Source organism: Macaca mulatta, chromosome 1 (genome assembly GCF_049350105.2).
Source record: "Macaca mulatta isolate MMU2019108-1 chromosome 1, T2T-MMU8v2.0, whole genome shotgun sequence".
NCBI classification, from domain to species: Eukaryota; Metazoa; Chordata; class Mammalia; order Primates; family Cercopithecidae; genus Macaca; species Macaca mulatta.
The window spans coordinates 207129227-207149166 of NC_133406.1; the positions used below are offsets into that span (position 1 = coordinate 207129227).

Genomic DNA, 19940 nt, shown 5'->3' on the forward strand with positions numbered 1-19940 from the left:
GGATGCTCAGCATTTGGGGAACAGCTCAGAGGCCAGGCTGGAGCAAGCGGCAGGGAGAACAGGAGATGTGGAGGTTAGAGGCAGCTGTTGGAGGTTGGAACGGGGCCCTGCCTGCCTCCTTGCAAGAGCTTTAAAGAAGTGTGTTTAGAGCGCTGTGCCCAGGGAGTAGGGGAAGCAAGTATTGTCCCCGGGGCAGAGTGATTGCTGTCTGTCCCTAATGTATCAGGCTCCTGGGTACCTGTTTGCTCAATCCTTATAATGTAGGGCTGGATAAAACACTAGCTGCATTCATGGAGTATTTTCCATGCTCACTGTTAGCCATGGACCTCACGTAAAGTGAAATATTATATAAAACCCCATAAAAATATACAAAACAGATCAAAGCAGCACTGCACTGACTGAAACGGGGACCAGCATCTCAAATGCTGGTGAGGTCAGCTGTGCCTGAGACAAGTCCATGGAGCCCGCAGGCTATGCCGAGGACAGCTTAGACAGGCTGGCAAGATGGGCCGGGCCCAGGCTATGCACTCATGCAGGCCAAGGTGGGGTCACGGCTCTGCCACTTACCAACGCTTAGATCTCAGGCAGGCCAGCAAACCCCCTCAGCCTCAGCTTCCTCATTTATAAAACAGAGATAACAGCATCCAACTCACAGGCTTTACTCTACGTTAGATAACATCATTTACATAAACCAAGAGGTGGCATATAATTATCATTTTGCCAATAACCTTTTAATCTGTATTTATCAATAACCAATTATTGTTATTCTGCCAATAACCTTTTACAATCTCAGAAAGGAAACTTTAAAACAAAGTGCGGCAGAATTCTGTTTCTGACCAATTAAATAACCCCAGAGTTTACTCCGTCTCCTATAACCATCCCCAAAGGCATCCACCCACCCTGATCTGGCCACACACGCTCAGAAACACATAGAACCCCGCCGCCCACCCCAGGAAGGTTCAGTTCATGTCTGGCTGCTAGCAGCTCCTTTAGTCTCTGGGAAAACATCCTCAGCTAAATGGTTCTGGGGGAAATTCTTCTTGAATGGGATTAACCAGGACCACAGATGCACACAGCCCTTAAGCTCTTGCCTCATTGATCTCATTACATAAACTCATTCTTTAACTTATTATTCCAATTACTGTTTGTTCATGACACCTCACAATATTTTCATTATTACATTTGTCTTCTGTTTCACATGTTATTAATAATGCACAGTAATTATAATCACCTCTAATTACTACCAGCCCGGCTGCCGAGGCTCAGGCTGGAGGCATCTCGGCAATGCCCACCGGGGGCTGCTCCCAGTCGCCATGCAAATTGGATGATTTAGTCCACATAGTGCTACCAGGAACATTCCCAGCCGAGAAGGAGATGAACAGCCCTGGGCTTTAATTCATAGTGTGACGTGGGTGGCAGGGAGGGAGGTGACATAGCCCCTGACATCAGGGGCCCCTGAATTTGATGTAGAAGAGACAGTCCTGACCCCAGGAGACCCCAGTCTGCAGCAGGAGACATGGCCCTGTCCTTTGGAATCCCGGTGTGATGGAGAAGACCTAACCCTCTGCCTCAGAAGCCCCAGGCTGATGGATAAGGTATAGCCTCTGCCCTTCATGAGACCCCTTCTGATGGGGGCAACAGAAGTCATAGATGCCAGAATCAGCCGCAGCACTTTCCTGCGGATGTGACTGTTTGTTTCTCTGGAGCATTTATTTGTTTCCGTTTGTGCCTGCGTTTGGCTTCTCAGTGCATCTGTTCACCTCCCCTGTTACTCTGGAAACTCTCCCGGAAACAAGCGCCGCATCCCTCTGTCCCTCCTGTCCCCTCCCTGGTGCCCAGGACAAAGGCCTGACAGGGAGTCAGGACCTGGGGATTGGCCAAGGACTGGCCACATCTAAAGCTATCAGCCCCTCCTTGTAAAGGTGTCAGGCGTGTGGGAAAGAGGACAGGCTCGTGCTGGGGCAGAGATGGGGCATATAGCTCTTATGCAGGAAGCAGGGCCAGGAAGGAGGTCCAAAAACACACCAAAGCCCATGTTTAAGGGAAGCCAGCTGTCGAGAATTAGGCAGAGGGCAAGAGGCATCAGGAACCGTGAGGTTGCTGTGAGCCTCGGGCAGCTAACGCACGCTTCCCATAAGCTTCTCAAGCTTTCTGCTAGTCCCAGAATGCAGGCAGTTAGGGCCCCAAATGGAAGCAGGTAAGCCATGTAGATTAACCTGGGACATTGGTGGAGAGGCTACTCTGTGCTAACCATTCCCCTATGTTTATCTATCTTATATATAAAAATCTCACGCATTGATTCTACAGTCTTATGAGAATGCTATTATTGTCCAGATGAAGGCAGATGAAGAGACTAAAGTTCAGAGAGTTTACACAATGTGTCTAACTCCAAAGTCCATGATCATCCCACTGCACCACAGGCCTCTGCCTGGATGGAAGGGAAAGGTAGTATCTCAGAGAAAATGGAGAGATGCTTCAGAAGGCTGCCCATGTGATATGACTGAGTAATGAATGTTTACATATGCATGGCCCTAAGCAACTCTCCCTCCCCTGCACAAATCCCCACCCTCATCTGAGATCATCAAAGAAATGTACACATGCTGGAAACGTCTGTGTAAATTATCAGCAGCCACTGCCCCCAGGGAGCCTGTCCACCGCTGTCCCTTGAGTTTTATGAGCCATCGCAGCACATTCATCATATTTGGAAGTTTTGCAAACAGACTAAGTTTAAAAGTACTGTAAAGTCAGATTTCTTCTCCGAGAGAAACAAATGAGGCCTTATATAAAGCCTTAGGAAACTGAAGCTGGTCCTGAATTGAGCAGAATGCAGGGAGGAGGGTCCATTGAGAAAAGCCGGGACTTGGTGGTGGGACATATGGCCCCCAACTTCAGAGGACTAAGGAGCAGCCTTGGGGACAAGAGAAAACACAAGACATATAACTAAGCCCATGAGCAGTTCAGCTCTGAAGGTTTCCATGTGCTCCATCTATGCTGCCTCAGTGTAGTATGCTCCTGGCTTAGGGTAATTAGGGTTAACTATAAGGTCCAAGCAATGGTCCTTTGGTCAACCCCAAGGCTTTTCCAGCCACAGACTGTGCCTAGACTAAAGGATACTGGGGATGGTTTAGAGAAAGCAGACTTGCTACCAGCTGCCTGAAAGATTCAAGGCATGCTCCAAATTCCCCATATGTCCACACGAATAACAGGCCTGCCATCTGGACTTGTATTTACATCTTTCCGGAACCTAATTATTATTTTTAGAACTGTACATCTTCTGAGGTCAGTGTACTCCATATCCATTCATTTATTCATTCATTCATTCAGTAAATATTTATTTTACAGACAATCCAGGCTAAGCCTTGGAAATTCATAGGTTCATCCAGCATGACCCTAGCCCTCAAGTTACTGACAGTTTAGGTGGGGGACACAGACAGGCAGCAAGCAGTCAAGGTGCAATATGGGAAGTGCTCAGATACAGGGAAGAACAGGGAGGGGCCCTCCAATTATTAAAGATCCCATTCCTGCATGCATGCCCTGAGCCTGCCGTGCCCACGCACTGAGTGGGTGTTAAGGAGACAGTAACATGACCAAGCCCCAGAGGATCCACAGTGCAGTAGAGGACATAGAAATGTTAACAAATAAGTCAAATAAAATGGGATGACTGCTATAAATAAAGGTATGAGAACAATGGGGAAAGAATGACTAATTCTGGAGGAGGAGAAGCAGGTTTCCAGAGGAGGGTGTGATTTCATTAGCTGTTGAATGAAACAGGCTGCAATGAGACTATGCTAAAAACTTTCCCCAGGACCTAGGAGGTTGAGTTCTCAGTCCCCTCCTCCTCGTGAATCCACAGAGAGACTTGGTCTCAGTGGCTGAGTACCTGGTTCCTTATCTTTAAACCAGAAATGATAATTGTGCCTACTTATGGGACTGGCTGTTGTGACTAATGACTGAAATGGTTCTTGTAAAGTGTCAATCATGCTGTTTTGCACATAAGGGTTAGCGATTATGATGTGATCTTGCCCCCTCTTACTTTCTATTCTGTGATACTGAAAGGTTTCATCTCTCCTCACTTAACTGCCCCCCTCTTCCCCTGACCTCCTCCTTGGTCATTTCTGTTGCTACGCTACTATATAAATAGGTACATGGCACGGCTGCTTTATAGAACTGTGAAATTGTAAAGGGTGCCCGGTGGGTTAGCTTCTGTTTCTGTAGAAGAGAGACAGACAAACAGAACAAGAGACAGAAGCAAACCAGGCAGCACCATAGGTAGAGAAGTATTTTTTTTTAAGTTTGAGAGGCATTTCTGTAAACAGTCCAACAACTGGACAGACACACAGGCATCTTGGCAGGTAGACAGGCAAATGAACTTGTCATCTTTGTCAGGTTCTCCAGAGCTGTGAGTTGCTTTCTGGATGCAGCTGATGGGGGTTAATCTATGGTTATTGTGATTCTCTTTCCAGCTGAGTGTGGGAATTCAGTCACAGGCACTCAGGGTACTTTGCTGTCCCCCAACTTTCCTGTGAACTACAATAACAATCACGAATGCATCTACTCCATCCAGACCCAGCCAGGGAAGGGGATTCAGCTGAAAGCCAGGGCATTCGAACTCTCCGAAGGAGATGTCCTCAAGGTAAAATTGATCAGTTTCAGAGTATGTATGTTACACTATGCAATAGTCTTGTCAATACTCACTCCTTTGTCTCTGTGTGAATGATCCAAACTTTCTCCTTCTTTCCTGAGTCCCAAGATACTGTCCTCACTCATCTAGGAGAAAGAGAGGACCAAAAGAGAGAGGTATATGGGTATCTAAGAATATGGCTTTAGAGTTTGTTTGGAAGCTGCCTGCTATCAAACGTGTGTGTAATTGAGTATGGGTTGACTGCATAATAAAAGATAATAATTCAGCTCAGGGAACACGGCAAAACCCCGTCTCTACAAAAAATACAAAAATTAGCTGGGTGTGGTGGTGCATGCCAGTAGTCCCAGCTACTGGGGAGGCTGAGATGGGAGGATCACTTGAACCAGGGAGGTTGAGGTTACAGTGAGCCATGATCATGCCACTGCACTCCAGACTAGGTGACAGAGTCAGAACCTGTCTCAAAATAATAATAAGGTTGGAGCAGCCAATGGATCCAGTTTTCCATTTTGAACCCTGACTGTCAACATGGATAATGAAGAGCTCATAGAACATGTGTATATATGCATGTGTGTGTTCATTTGTGTAGCTATGTGTTTATGGCTATGGATGCTTTTTAAAATATGTTTCCACATGTGTGTGAATCAGTTCCCATGTATTTATTTGGTTTTGGGGATCTGTGTCTGTGCACACCTGTGTCAGTATATTGTGTGTATGTGCACTTGTGCATTGCATATGTTTTAGTTGAATAACAGGCTATTGCAGTAGCTTCAGTGTACCACGATGATGGCCTGGTGTGGCAGTGGGGTTAAAGAAAGTGAGTTCAAGACATATCTAAGAGAAAGAAATGGTAAGACTTGGATTACAGAGAGGGTCATAGAGAGGATTTGTTAAGACACTCATCATATATGTCTTGTATTTCTTTGCATAAATACAAAGAATATGGATTGAGTACCTCCAATAATATGTGGTGTGTGTCTGTGTAATCAAAGAGTTGAGCATGGAGAATTTATTAAAGAGCTGCCTTAATAAAATGAATGACAAGGAAAGCCTCATACAAAGCATGTTCATTTTCATCCTAGGCCAAGGAATTTTTTTAGCTTTTTCTAATATAGTTTTATTCCTTGTAGCCAGAGAAGTCCTTACATTAGAAAAAGTTGAACCAGAGCCCACTACTCTGGAAAATCCAAAGAGAAACCATTAAATTTCCATGCTTTCAGATTATCTCCAGATGTGATAAACGTGCTGTCCTTTTTATATACAGTATATGGATACTCCTGGCCAACCCCCTGGGGCATATGTCCTCTAGGGTGTATAGTGTGTGTGTGTGTTTGTGTGTGTGTGTATGTGTCTGTGTGTTTGAAATGCATTTCTCACTCTTACCTAATCCTTTTTGAACCCAAGAAGATGCACTCATGAGATCACTGGCTGGAACTGGATGTGCCTGAAATGGGATAGAACAATCCCATTGGCTTCTTAAGCTCTGCTTTCCAACCCCACATAAAAACAGTGTGTGTCTCCCAACAAGAGAACACAAGACAAGGGTTTTATGCCCTTCTAATAACCATGTCTTTAGGCATCACCCTTGACCTTCGCTTCTCTCCATCCATTTGAGTCTCAGAGGCTGCAATCAGTCCAGCAGTGCCAGAGGGACCTCCTCTCTGTAGAAGTACAGATGGAGCGATGTGAGCTGGGCAATGCAGAGGCTTTCTTGGATGAAGGCCATTAGCACAAAAAGCCAGCATTGAGGCATAGTTTACAATTTTCAGGTTTTGAAGGGAGTATAAGCAGCGGTTCTGTGCAAGTGACCTGATAGAGCCAGCACAAATGGCTCCTAGGTTGCTGGAGGTCACATGGAGTATGGCCAGTGCCATGCTTCCTCACTAAGGGAGTCTAGACTCAGAATAGCACCTAAGACATAGTCAGCAGGTGTGCACACTCAACGGCACCGTCAGGGTTCTGGCTTCAGGGTCAGGTGGGCAGCTTAGTAGATAAGCAGAGAGAGTCTTTCTGAAGTGTTCAGGGTAAAAAAGCAGGAGGGACATGGGGCATAAAACCTAGGTCAGAGTTCAGGGAGGACTAACAGAGGATGCGGGAGCCCAGGTAGTGCACACACGCACACACACACATGTACACACAAACACATGCACACACACGTACACACACATGCACGCACACACTCTTTAGCACCAGGGTAAGAAATGCTCCTGCTACGACCTCTTTGAGTTTAGCTCGTCTGCTCTCCCTTAGAGACTGCTGAATGTTTCCATTCCCCATTTCCATTTTCCCTCTGTAACGGTGTACCAACCAGAAAATTAACCGGATATGTGTAAATATTCAGTAGATCAGAAGACGGAGACATGTCTGAGGAATCAGAGCTAATTGCCCCTCTGTAGGCAACAAAGAACAGAAACATACTTTAAAAGCTCCTAATTTGTATTCTTAAGAGAATTTGAGAGAATAGTATATTTATGACACAAAACTAGGCAATAATGAAAACAGAGCAATCTGAGATGAGGAGAGATTAAATAGAGATGAAAAACATGATCACCCAATTAAAAAATGGAATGGAGGCAATGAACGGAAGATGGTAAACCACAGAAAAATGAAATCAGTTTATTAAAAGATAAATTTGAGAACTTCTCCCACATCTCATAAGGAAATGAAAAAGAGGATTATTTTATATTAATAAAATGGATAATCAATCCACAGTAAAACTTTATGTGCCAAATAACACAGCACAAATAAATTAAATAAAAACTGCTGGAAATGTAAAAAAATTTAATAAAGTTACAGTCATCATGGAAGATTTTAATATACCTCTGTAAGTCTGTGATATATCACCTAAGTTAAAGATAAATAAGGATTTGGGTAACTGGATGATGTAACAGAATAAATCAGAAGAAAGTAGGAGAAAGATACTTTAAACATAAAGGCAGAAATGACTAGAGAAACAAAACTAAAAAACAAGAGCAATTGTCAACAAAACCAACTGGTTTTTTGAAAAATAATAAAGTAGATAAAACTGGCAGAACTGATCGAGGAATAAAGAAGCCACAAATATGTAATATTAGGAATTGAAAAGGGACATAATCAAAGATATAGGAGAGATAATGGAAATAAGAAAATGTTTAGGGATCACGCCACTGCTCTCCAGTCTGGGTGACAGAGTGAGACCCTTTTTCAAAAAAAAGAAGGAAAATGTTTAGAAACAACTGTAAGCCAAGAAATCTGAAAGCTCAGATGAAATGGAAATTTTTATAGATAAAAAGTACTAATATGAAAAAAATCTGAAAAAACCAATAATCATTAAAAAATTATAATTCCCCCATATCCTCTCTCAAAAGCCCCAGGCCTTAACTATTTTACAGGTAAGCTTTACCAAAACTTCAAGAAGCAATTAATCCCTGCAATAAACTGTTCAGAAGAGAGAAAAATAAAGATCCATCTCCCAACTCATTTTTGTTAATGAGGCAAGTAGAAACTTTGGTATCAAAGAGTAAAATGATGGTTACCAGGGGATTGACGGAATGGGGAGATAATGGTCAAAGTATAGAAAGCATCAATTAGACAGAAGAATTAAGGGTGTTTTTTTTTCCTTTGAGATGTATTGCACGTTACAGTGAATATAGCAAATAATAATGTACCATACATTTCAAAATCACTAAAAGTAAATTTCAAATGTTCTTGCAACAAAAAAAGATAAGTATTTGAGGTGATTGAGGTGATGGTTATGTTAGTTTGATTTACTAATTCCACATTGTATTCATAAATCATAACATTACTTCCTACCCCATGAATATATGCAGCTATAATTTATCAGTTTATAATTTAAAATAAAAATTTTAAAAAGAACAGAAATCAGAAACTATTAGGGCATCTCACTTTTGATCATAGATCTAAAAATTCTGAGTATAAATCAGATTGAATTTGACTGTGTATTAAAACAAAGATGAGACCATCCTGGCTAATACAGTGAAACCCCGTCTCTACTGAGAATACAAAAAAAAAAAAAAATTAGCAGGGTGTGGTGGTGGGCGCCTATAGTCTCAGCAACTTGGGAAGCTGAGGCAGGAGAATGGCGTGACCCCGGGAGACAGAGCTTGCAGTGAGCCGAGATTGCAGCCACTGCACCCCAGCCTGGATGACAGAGCAAGATTCCCTCTCAAAAAAAAAAAAAAAAAAAAACAAAGATGACCAAGTAGGTTTGATTCCAGGAATGTGAAGATGTGTCAAAATTAGAAAAGCTCATAATGTTATTTGTTAGACAAACCATATGAAATTGCTATTTTTGTAGGTCAAAACTGTTAAAATATTGGCAATTTCATGGCTCAACCTAATATCCTATAAACAGATTAGCAAAGAAAAAGACATTATCCTGCTAATACACCCCAAAACATCATGTGATTAAATTCAACACCCACTCATGATTTTTAAAAATATCTCATAAAACTACACGTAGAACTTTCCTAATTTAATAAAAATATTTCTACCAAATGCCTACAGCAAACATTATACTTAATGGCAAAACTTCCTAAAAATTTTCAGTAAAGTCAAGAACAAGATCAGTAGTTCTACTATCACCAATAGAACGCAGCATTGTGCTGAAGAGACAAACCATTACATTTATACCAGAAAAAGAAAAAAAAAAGGAACTATAAAAATTAGAAGGGAATATAGAAAATTGTGACTTTTGTTTCAAAAATACAAAACAACCAACTAATAAACTCAAAATCAATAAGAAAATTAACAAAGCTTCTGGTGTTTCTATAACCAAATAAAACTTGCAATCAGGAGGGAAAGTCTCATTTATAATAGAAACAAAAACTATAAGACACCTAGAAATAAGCCCTCCAAAATGTGCATAATCTTAAATGAGAGAAGATAAAATTTTATTTTGATATTGATGTAACTAAAATAAATGCCGGGAGATTTCATGCTCATGGATGCACAGAGGGTATGAACAGGCAGCCAATTCACAGAGGAAGTAAGAACTGTTGATAAACATATAAAAAGATGCTCAACTTCAATGACGATCAAGGATTTACATATTAAAATGAGATACCATTTTACACTCATCAAATTGGAAAACATCATAATACCCTAAAATACCAAGTATCAGCAAGGATATAAAGCAATGAAAGCTGTCAGACGTTGCTGGTGAAAGAGCAAATTGGTATTCCTTTTCAAAGAGCAATCTAGTAATATCTAACCAAATTGGAGATGTGCCATCCCTGCAACCAGTTTTTCCATGCTAGATGTGTGCTCCAGAGAAACTCAAGCACACGTGTGCAAGCGGACATGAAGGAATATTCTGAAATTATGCTTACATTGTTTGTAATTGTGTATAGAAAGCTTTCTGCTTAGCATATTCATTTTGAAACCAGCCATCTTGCTGACCTGCTTTATTGGATGTAATGGATGTGCATAGATTCTCTTGGATTTCTCAGGGAGGCATTTCCATCACCTGCGCATAATGATGAATTGGACCATCAAGCAATATCCTGTTAGGAAATAAATGTATACAAAGGCCCAATTCCCAATAGCAGTCAAAAATATAAAAATACCCAGGAATAAGAACAGAATGTTAGTGAGAGACATAAAAGACAACCTGATTAAATGGAGCTAGACACCATGTATATGGATTGGAAGACTCAATATCACATAGATACATTTTTCTCAAGTCCATCCATACGTTTAATGTAGCTCAGTCAGACTTACACAAGTTTTGTTTTGGAGGTTTTTGTTTTACTTTTTATAATTCAGGAAAATTCTTCTTGAGTTTAGAAGAGTACATCTGGGAGAATTTTTTTTAAGTTAAAAGAAGACAAATGAGGACTTTTCCTACTAATTATTTAAATATATTGTAAAGCTACAGTAACTGAAACTGTGGATCATTCATAGGAGTAGACAAATAGGCAAATGCAATAGAATAGAAAGCTGACAAACAAAACCAAATGTATATAATTATATGTTAATTATATATGTGATAAAGATGGATTTAAAATTGGTAGTGTGTGGAATATTTAGAGTTTGGTTAAATGACTAATCTATCAGGGAGTTAAGGTAGAATTGTATATCATATCCCAAAATAAATTTCAGGTAGACTTAAGGACATGAATTCTAGAGGAAAATACTGGTTTATTTATCGTACATTTACTGAGTGAACCTTAAGTACCAGAGCACATATTTTGGACACTGATGTGTAAATAATTATATTGCAGATTGGGTTAATTTTTATTATAGAAATTCCTGCTGCCATTTAAATGCTGTTATGGAAAAAATATTTAATGACTTTAAAAATATATACATTATATTAAGTGAAAGAGCAGGTTGCCCTATAGTATCTATAATTTGATCTTATTGTTATAAAAAATTATAAAAACATAAATTTATACAAGGAAATAAATGCATAGAATAAAGCCTAGAAAGATACTTACCAACATGTTGTAAGTCCTGAAAGTTATTTGCACATTTCTGTTTTATAAGTTTTTCGGCAATTAATATTTTATTGTAATGATACAAGTAACATTTTTGTTCTTGATGAATTAGGATGAATTATGCTTGGAAATTAAGGAAAATATCCTGTTCCCATCATACTTTTTATTAATTAGCCATCGTTTCTGAATAACATCATATATCCAGTGAGTGTTTAAATTTCCAATTATCTCATAGATGTCATAACATTTTTTAAATTTATAGTTTATTTGAATTAGGATTCAATAAGGTCCACACATTAGAGTCATTGTCTCATGTGTTTTTTAATCTACAGGTTTCTCCTTCCATCTTTTTTCTTTTCCCCCTTGTAACTTATTTGTTGAGGAAATCAGATCATTTGTTCAGTGGAACTTTCCACTCTGGATTTTGCTGAATGCCCTCACAACGTATCATTTTGTATGTTCCTCTGTCCTCGGTATTTATTGCCCATAAGTTGGAAATTAGATCCAGTGGTTTGATCTGATCAGGTATGATTTTTTTGGCAAGGTAACTCCATGGGTCATGGTATATCTTTTATTAAAGAAACACATGTTGTCTGATTGTCTTCCTTACTGCAATTGATGATTATTATTTCTTATTGCAATTGATAATTCTTATTCCATTGATGATAAATGCCTTGGTCCATTGATTTCCATATGTTTTGGTAGTTAAAAATATTTTTGTAACAATTTAGGCTAAACTCTTTGAACTTGTATTATCTTGATGTCTGTTGGAACCCTGGAATTCACTCAGTCTATCAGTGATATACAGCAATTACACAAGGATCTGGTAACAGACTTCAGGCTCCCAGGAGCCTAAACAAATCTCTATAATATACAACACTGTTAGCTTGAAGGATGGCTTCTTTTAGAAAGCTTTGCTTCATAAATAGCACACTGGAAATATTGTTCCAATTTGCTGGCAGCTGGCATCACATTGTGTGCCATGCACAAATATTCATCACCCACTCATAGATCCCATCTTTGATATTTACAAAAGCACCAGGGGGTCTTTCACTCAATCACAACTTCTGTTGTTATTTGTACAATTATCTGGAAAGGAGCAGCAACCTCGAAACCTGGGGAGCCAGTTCATTATTCTGATGATTGTTGTCTTTGCTGGTACTAAGAAGTTCAGGGGACAGATGGGAGCAAGGGAAGCCAGATGCCTGTACGATTCCACCCTGGGCAAGCCCAGCAGGCCCTAGCTGGAGCCCTCATTTTAGCAGGGAAGGGGCAGAGGCTGAGCTTGGGGAAGAAAAAGTCACCATGACACGCTGGTCATTTTAACTCCATCCCATCTGATTCCCAGGGATGACATCCAGCAGAGTGGTCAAGACAGGCTACTGCCACAGTGGGGTGGGATCATGTGAGAGGATGGCTGTCTCATGTATTGGAAGGACAGGATTGCGGGTTTAGCAATGTAGAGATGAATGCTTTCAGCCTGTCTATCTGAGGAAACAGATGGTTTGAGAAGCAGGCAACCCAAACCTGGCCTCCCCAGGCTGCTAAAGAATAAGCTGGTGCTATATGGGGGTTGAGGGAACAAGAGCAGATCTCCACTGGAAAGGTTGGAATAGCAACCAGTTCCCAAAGACCAGATTCACAGTAAAGATGGGCTGAGCATAGAACTGACATCAAGGGAAAACGAGATAACTTGCTCAGTTGATAGCTTCCCTCTGCCATCTTCCTTGCATCTGACAACTCGATGTGCCTCTGATAGTTGTTACCAGTGCTAAACTCCAGGAGTGTGGGTTGTGGGGTAAGAAGGTGTTGTTCAACATAAGGCCATGCTGACGACATTGGGTTGGGGGTCTCTCCTGTGTCCAGGTTTATGACGGCAACAACAACTCCGCCCGTTTGCTGGGAGTATTCAGCCGTTCTGAGATGATGGGGGTGACTTTGAACAGCACATCCAGCAGTCTGTGGCTTGATTTCATCACTGATGCTGAAAACACCAGCAAGGGCTTTGAACTGCAGTTTTCCAGTAAGTCTTTCTTACATCCGTGTGGTCAAGGAAGTCAGGCTTTCCCATTTTATTCATTTACTTGAGCTTCTGCTTGCCCACAAGATACAAAGAATGTGCTCTTAAGACTGTTTTAAAATCCAATGTGTATCCATCAGTGGATGCATGGGTAAACAAAATGTGATATGTTCATACAATGGAATAGCATTTGGCCATAAGAAGGAGTGAAGTGGCAGGGCACAGTGGCTTATGCCTGTAATCCCAGCACTGGGAGGCCAAGGCAAGTGGATCACGAGGTCAGGAGTTCGAGACCAGCCTGGCCAAGATGGTGAAACCCCCTCTGTACTAAAACTACAAAAATTAGCTGGGCGTGGTGGCGGGCACCTGTAATCCCAGCTACTAGGGAGGCTGAGGCAGGAGAATCACTTGAACCCAGAAGGCAGAGGTTGCAGTGAGCTGAGATTACACCACTGCACTCTAGCCTGGGTGACAGGGCAAGACTCTGTCTTTAAAAAAAAATAAATGAGTGAAGTACTGATGGGTGCATCAATGTGGATGGCCCTTGAAAAGATTGCACTAAGTGAAAGAATCCAGTCTCAAAGGCCACATATTGTTTGAGTCTCTTTGTAGGAACTGTCCAGAACAGGCAAATCCATAGAGCCAGAAAGTAAAGGGCAGTTGCCTAAGGCTGAGGGAGTTAGGGGAAAATGTCTATGGAACTTCTTTTTGAGGTGATAAAAATGTTGTAGAGCTGATTATGACAATAGCTGTACAACTCTGTGAATCTACTAAAAGACATTGGATTGTACACATTAGATGGGAGAATGTATGGTATGTGAATTGTATCTCAATAAAGAAAGCTATTGGGGAAAATAATCCACAGAGTAGAGTCAGGCTTCCCCTCGCCTGGGCTCGAGGCTGCCTGGCAGAGGATCCTTGCCTGTTACAGCAGGAGGTTCAGTGGAAGAGGATTAGAGATACGTTTGAATTCCATTTCTATCATGTGAAAATTGTGTAAGTTTGGAACAGTTTGTTTAACCTTCCCAAATCAATGCTCTCAGTTGTAAAATGCAGATAATTATACCCACCTGTAAGACTCCTGTGAATAACAAATGAGAGAGAACACATGTATAGTGCCATAGAGTGGGAGCTCTGCATAAATCTGTTTCCTTTTCCAGCCCGTTTCAACAGCATATGTTTAAGCAGGTCATAACTAAGCTTTTAAACATACATTTAAGGTGACTTCTCCATATTACCCCATGTTATCAGAATGTCTCAATGAGCAAAATGAAAAGAACGCTCCTGCTAGCAAAAATGCTATGGGGTCAAACAAAAGAAATAGAAAATGCAGACCTTAGGCCTGAAAACTATTAAAAGCAGAAATCATTTACATTTAGCAACAGAGAAATGGATGTTCCTTAATACACCCTCAACTGAGCATAGAAATGAGGAAATCCTGACTGGTGAATCCATCAGAACCCACGGGCTGTGGCTGAGACAGCTTCCTTGAGGACATGGGCTTCGAGGGAAGAGAGGAAGCGTGGTTTCTGCCACAATAGGTCTTACTCACTCTACCTCTTCTCTCCTCACCAGGTTTCGAACTCATCAAATGTGAGGACCCAGGAACCCCACAGTTTGGCTACAAGGTTCATGATGAAGGTCATTTTGCAGGGAGCTCCGTGTCCTTCAGCTGTGACCCTGGATACAGCCTGCGGGGTAGTGAGGAGCTGCTGTGTCTGAGTGGAGAGCGCCGGACCTGGGACCGGCCTCTGCCCACCTGTGTTGGTAGGAGGGCTCTTCCTCTGCAGGGAACCCTTGGGTCTCCCATAATACCAAGGTCTAGCCCTGGTCTCATTCTAGTTAGACCCCATGCTCCAGGGCCTGGGGGCCATCTACTTGGACTGAATCCTCTTGTTAACAGACATCATGGCTCGCCTGCACCCCTTCTCCACTTCCTCACTCTCACACCTCATTACACCCATGCAGCAGTGCATTCAGGCGGGTAGCTTGCCTTTGTCGTACATTTAGCAAGTGGGACCACAGCCAAGTCATGCCCTCAAAATTGTAACGCGGGTGATAGTGACGAGGTGGGAGAGTCCATTAGAAAGGGAGAGATGGGGCTTTTGCCTGAGTTCCAGGGCTTATTGTAACACCAAGACTCAGATGAGTCTCCCACCCACTCTGGGTCTCAGTTTCCCTGTAGGTAAAATGGGACTCATTCTCCCTTTTCTGGAGGAATGTCAAAAGAAAGAGTAAGATAAAGAACAACCATTGCTCTCACTGATAAAGAATGCAATAATGAACTTGCATCTTTAAACCTGTGGTTCTTCCTGAATGTCATCAGAGGTTCTCTAGAATCTTTACACGTGTCACAGGACAAGAGACAGTCATCTGAGGCAGAAGTGCAAAATAGGCAAAAATGGTCATTCTGTTTGGCCTTTTCATCTCTTACCACCCATCTCCCTGCTAATGTGAATTCCCCCATACTGCTTTGTCCTGCCTCCTACCTTTCCAAAATCAGACCTTTCTCTCTCTCCACCCCCTTTCTCATGTGCCACAACCTCAATGTGTCTGTGCCAGCACTGGCTAATCTTGTAAGAACAAAACCTCCACTGGAAAAATATGTACATGCCTACCAAGCCCCACATGTGAGAATTGGTGCACATGTATGTCTGGGTATTTGTGGAGGCAGAGAAATAAATGAAGAATAAAACCTGTTCACTGCCCTTGTGGGGGCCCATACTCTAACATGAAGAACAGACACATAAACAGGTAAGTATAATATAAGAGAAGCACTGTAGAAAGAGTTAAGTGCAAGATGTTGGGAGGATATGAGAATGTTTTGCCTGGGAGGTGATATTTCAATTGAGACTTGGAAGAATGGGTTAGAATTCACCAATAGGAGGGAGAGGAGGCGAGATGGACATTCTAGACTGAGCACGTGCACGGGTGAAAGTGTGAACCGGCATGGTGGGAAGTGTTAATGGGCACAGATGCTTCTTTTCCCCTAGATGACTACATTTTCATAGGATCTTTAACACTCTTATACAACGGAGGGTCTAAGTGGACCCTCTGCAAGTGGACAGACCAAAACAGCAGCCTTTATGGAGCCTCCAGGGTCTTCTTCTCCCTTTGCCTTTGACCTGGTCTTCAAGCATATCTTCCCTTTCACCCTCTATCTCTCTTTTTATATTTCCCCTCATTCATGTGCCAGGCCCTATGCTAGGCACTAGGAATACAGAGAAGAGTAGATCTCAGGCCAGGAAGGGTGATGCTTGCATAAACACACAACAGTATAATGCCACAGACAAGCAAGCCAGAGCACGCAAAATGAAAAGGAGGGATGATGACTCGCATTACAAGATAATTATTTGCTTTGCGGAAAGGATTCACTGTAAGATTACTTTGAATATCAAATATGCCAGTTGGACTGGACTTATTGGATTCACTCAAGCAGTATAAGAGCATTTAAACTTAGAATTACACTAGAACCTTGGAGGTCTTCCCCATTGAGACTGCCTCTAGCCTGCTAGAGAAGTGAGGCTGTGTATTTGAGATTATGTGCATATTTTTGTATATGTCATGTTGTGGTCGACTTCATCATGGTCTACCACAAATGACTGCGGTAGCTTAAAACATCCAAATGTTTTATCCTTCAGTGACTGGACTCTGCAGCCCAAACAAAGCCGCCAAGGCTCTAGGTTGGGAAGAAGGGAGAAGACCAGAAAGAGTAGAGTTATATGTTCTCAGTGTTGTTGAATCTGCTACATGCTGGCCCACTCAGCCCCCTCCTGCCCACCTGCCAGACCCCAGGTAGGGTATCTAGTTGTCCATGATGACATGCTCCCAGTGCTGCTGCCTCCAAACCCTCACTTCCCAGGAAGCAGGAGGTCCTTCTCTGTCTGGAATATGGAAGAAAGCTTGAACCAAGGACATGGATAATGCCCTCCCACCTTTCTAGCTACTTCCTCTATTTGTGGACCAGTCAAGCCTCCTCCTCACAATTGTAGTCCATCCTCTCACCAGCACCCTACTCCCTGCCATGGCCCCATTCAGCCTGGCATCTTTCAATCAGGTTCACACCTCCCACCCCAACAGCACCTTGGAGAGAGGGCTCACAGTGAAGCTTGAGCAGAGGGTCTGGTAGAGGGCCTCTTCTGCAACCCTTCGTTAGTGGTCCTGTGTGAAACCAAGGGGTCCATGAAATGTTGGATGAGTCCTTAGCAACAGGTAGGGGTCAGTCTTCCATCTGTGACCCTGATCCCTTCTTCTATTTCTAGCATCTTGCCTAATCAACTATTCCTTTTCCTAAATAGCTCTGCGATGAATATCCTCCTCTTCATTTATACTCATTCTCCCTTGATTCAGACGCTTATAGTAATTTGCATGGAAAGCAATAATCTACTTCCATTCATTTGATTGTCCAACCATCCATTTATTCAATAAACATTAAGCATCTATAATGTGCCAAACAGTATAGTAGGTACTTGATATGCAGATATAAGACAAGCTCCCTGCTGCCAAGGAGCTCATAGTCTTGTGGAGGAAATAGACATGATTTTAATAACATGTTACACATGCTACAATAGAAATCTATTCACATTGTAATGGAGACACAAAGGAGGGCAGTGTCAGTTCTACCTGGGGAGGGGAGGTATGCCACAAAAGGTGTCATAGCAAGGATGTTTATTCAGGTCCTCCATCCAAATAGAGCTTGTGGACTTCATCAGGCTGGACCAAAGAGTTCAGAGAGGCCAAAGGGAGCCACTCTGGTGGGCTCAGTGGGCTCTACTGAAAAGCTTAGACTTCATTTGGGGAGTGAATGCAAGCAGTCACTTGTTTGCATTTGATAAAGATCTGTTGATAGCACTGCCTAGAGTGTGGGCAGCAGTGCCAGCCTAGAAATGGTGAGGGCCTGAGTCAAGATTCCAGCAATGTAGGGGGAGTAGAGTCAAACATGAATAATAATCACACAGGTTTAACAACTGGGTCTCAGAGTGAGATTAGATGTCGGGGAGAAAGGAGGAGAAGGCCAGGAAGAACCCCCAGCTTCTGACTTCAGTGATTGCTCCGATGGGGAATGTAGACCTCTTCACTTGCCTCCCTGCCCCCAGTTTCACCCCTGCTGTACCCCCTCATGCTGCCACCACAGTGACTTCTTCTAACATGCAAAGTTCACTGATGTGTCACGCAGTCAATTAACTCACGCATATAAACACTGCAGTTCTTTCCTGGAACAGTAAATATATGACAGCCTGGTATCCAAGGTCCTTCAACCTGTGATGCTTCCTCACCTTTCCAGTCCCGTCTCCCACCTCGCCCTATCTCATACCCTGGCCTCCAGCCTGCCATGCTCTTCCTCGCTTCCAGGAACTTTGCAGTTACTCTTCTCTGTCTCTCTGCAGTGCCCTCCTTCCCATCCTACCCTTGCTACCCACCCGACCTGGTCAACTCTTGCTTCTCCTTCAAGGTTCATTTGAGACCAGCACCCTCCCTGGCTCTTGCTGTCCTTTGCTCAGGGAGATTGGTCACTTCTGCTACCACTTGCTATTAGGACACATAGCACACAGTGTGGCTGTCTTCTCTACTAGATGGTAAACTCTTCCAGAGGAGGGCAGTATCCTGCTGATCTCTGCTGTCCTGGCAGCTAGCAGAGGTCCTGTTGCTATCAAGAAGCAGGTTGAAGTACTTGCATGTTCCTCCCTAGGAGGCTTTGAGGAGGTTGGTCACAGAATAGGCAATCAGCCCTCCATTCAGGGACTGTTTTTGTTTACCAGTGTACAATTCAGTTGTTTGTAATTATATTAGTCTGTTCTCACACCGCTATAAAGATACTACCTGAGACGAGGTAATTTGTAAAGGAAAGAGGTTTAACTGACTCACAGTTCCTCAGGGCTGGGGAAGCCTCAGGAAACATACAATCATGGTGGAAGGGGAAGCAGGCACCTTTTTTACAAGGCGGCAGGAGAGAGAAAAGTGAGAGAAGGAGGAACTTGTCAAACACTTACAAAACCATCATATCTCGTGAGAGCTCACTCACTATCATGAGAACAGTATGGGGGAAACTGCCCCCATGATCCAGTCACCTCCCACCAGGTTCCTCCCTCAACTCCTGGGGATTACAATTCAAGGCGAAATTTGGGTAGGGACACAAAGCCTAACCATGTGAGTAGTATATGCACAGGGTTGTACAGCCATCACCACAATCTAATTTTTGAACATTTTGTCCCCCACAAAAGAAAACCCATGCCTATTAACAGCCACTCCCAGTTGTCCCCTCCCCCAGGCCCTGGCAACCACTAATGTACCTTCTGTCTCCAAGATTTGCCTATTCTAGGTATTTCATATAAGTGGAATCGCACAATGTGTCTGACTTCCTTCACTTAACTAATGTTTTCAGAGTTCATCTATATTGTAGCAGGTATCAAGCCTGGATTCCTTGTTGTTGTTGTTGTTGTTGTTGTTGTTGTTGTTGTTGTTGTTATTTTGAGACGGAGTTTCGCATTTGTTGCCCAGGCTGGAGTGCAATGGTGCGATCTCGGCTCACCACAACCTCTGCCTCCCGGGTTCAAGCGATTCTCCTACCTAAGCCTCCTGAGTAACTGGGATTACAGGCACGTGCCACCATCCTGGCTAATTTTTTGTGTTTTTAGTAGAGATGGGGTTTCTCCATGTTGGTCAGGCTGGTCTGAAACTCCCAACTGCAGGTAATCCACCTACCTCGGCCTTCCAGAATGCTGGGATTACAAGTGTGAGCCACCGTGTCCGGCTGCCTTGATTCCTTTTTGTGGTTGAATACTATTCCATTGCATGGTTATGCCACATTTTGTTTATTCATTCATCAGTTGATAGACATTTG

At 42.6% G+C, this 19940-nt stretch overlaps 1 protein-coding gene across 1 annotated transcript in view; it reads left to right on the top strand.

Annotated features, from left to right (window-relative positions):
• The window catches only part of CSMD2 (CUB and Sushi multiple domains 2), a 649885-nt gene that overhangs the window by 452916 nt on the left and 177029 nt on the right, over positions 1 to 19940 (top strand). The window contains exons 22-24 of the mRNA XM_015134762.3: positions 4464 to 4633; positions 12946 to 13102; positions 14675 to 14866. Of these exons, the coding sequence (XP_014990248.3) occupies positions 4464 to 4633; positions 12946 to 13102; positions 14675 to 14866 (519 nt within the window). The remainder of the gene's footprint in view (positions 1 to 4463; positions 4634 to 12945; positions 13103 to 14674; positions 14867 to 19940) is intronic.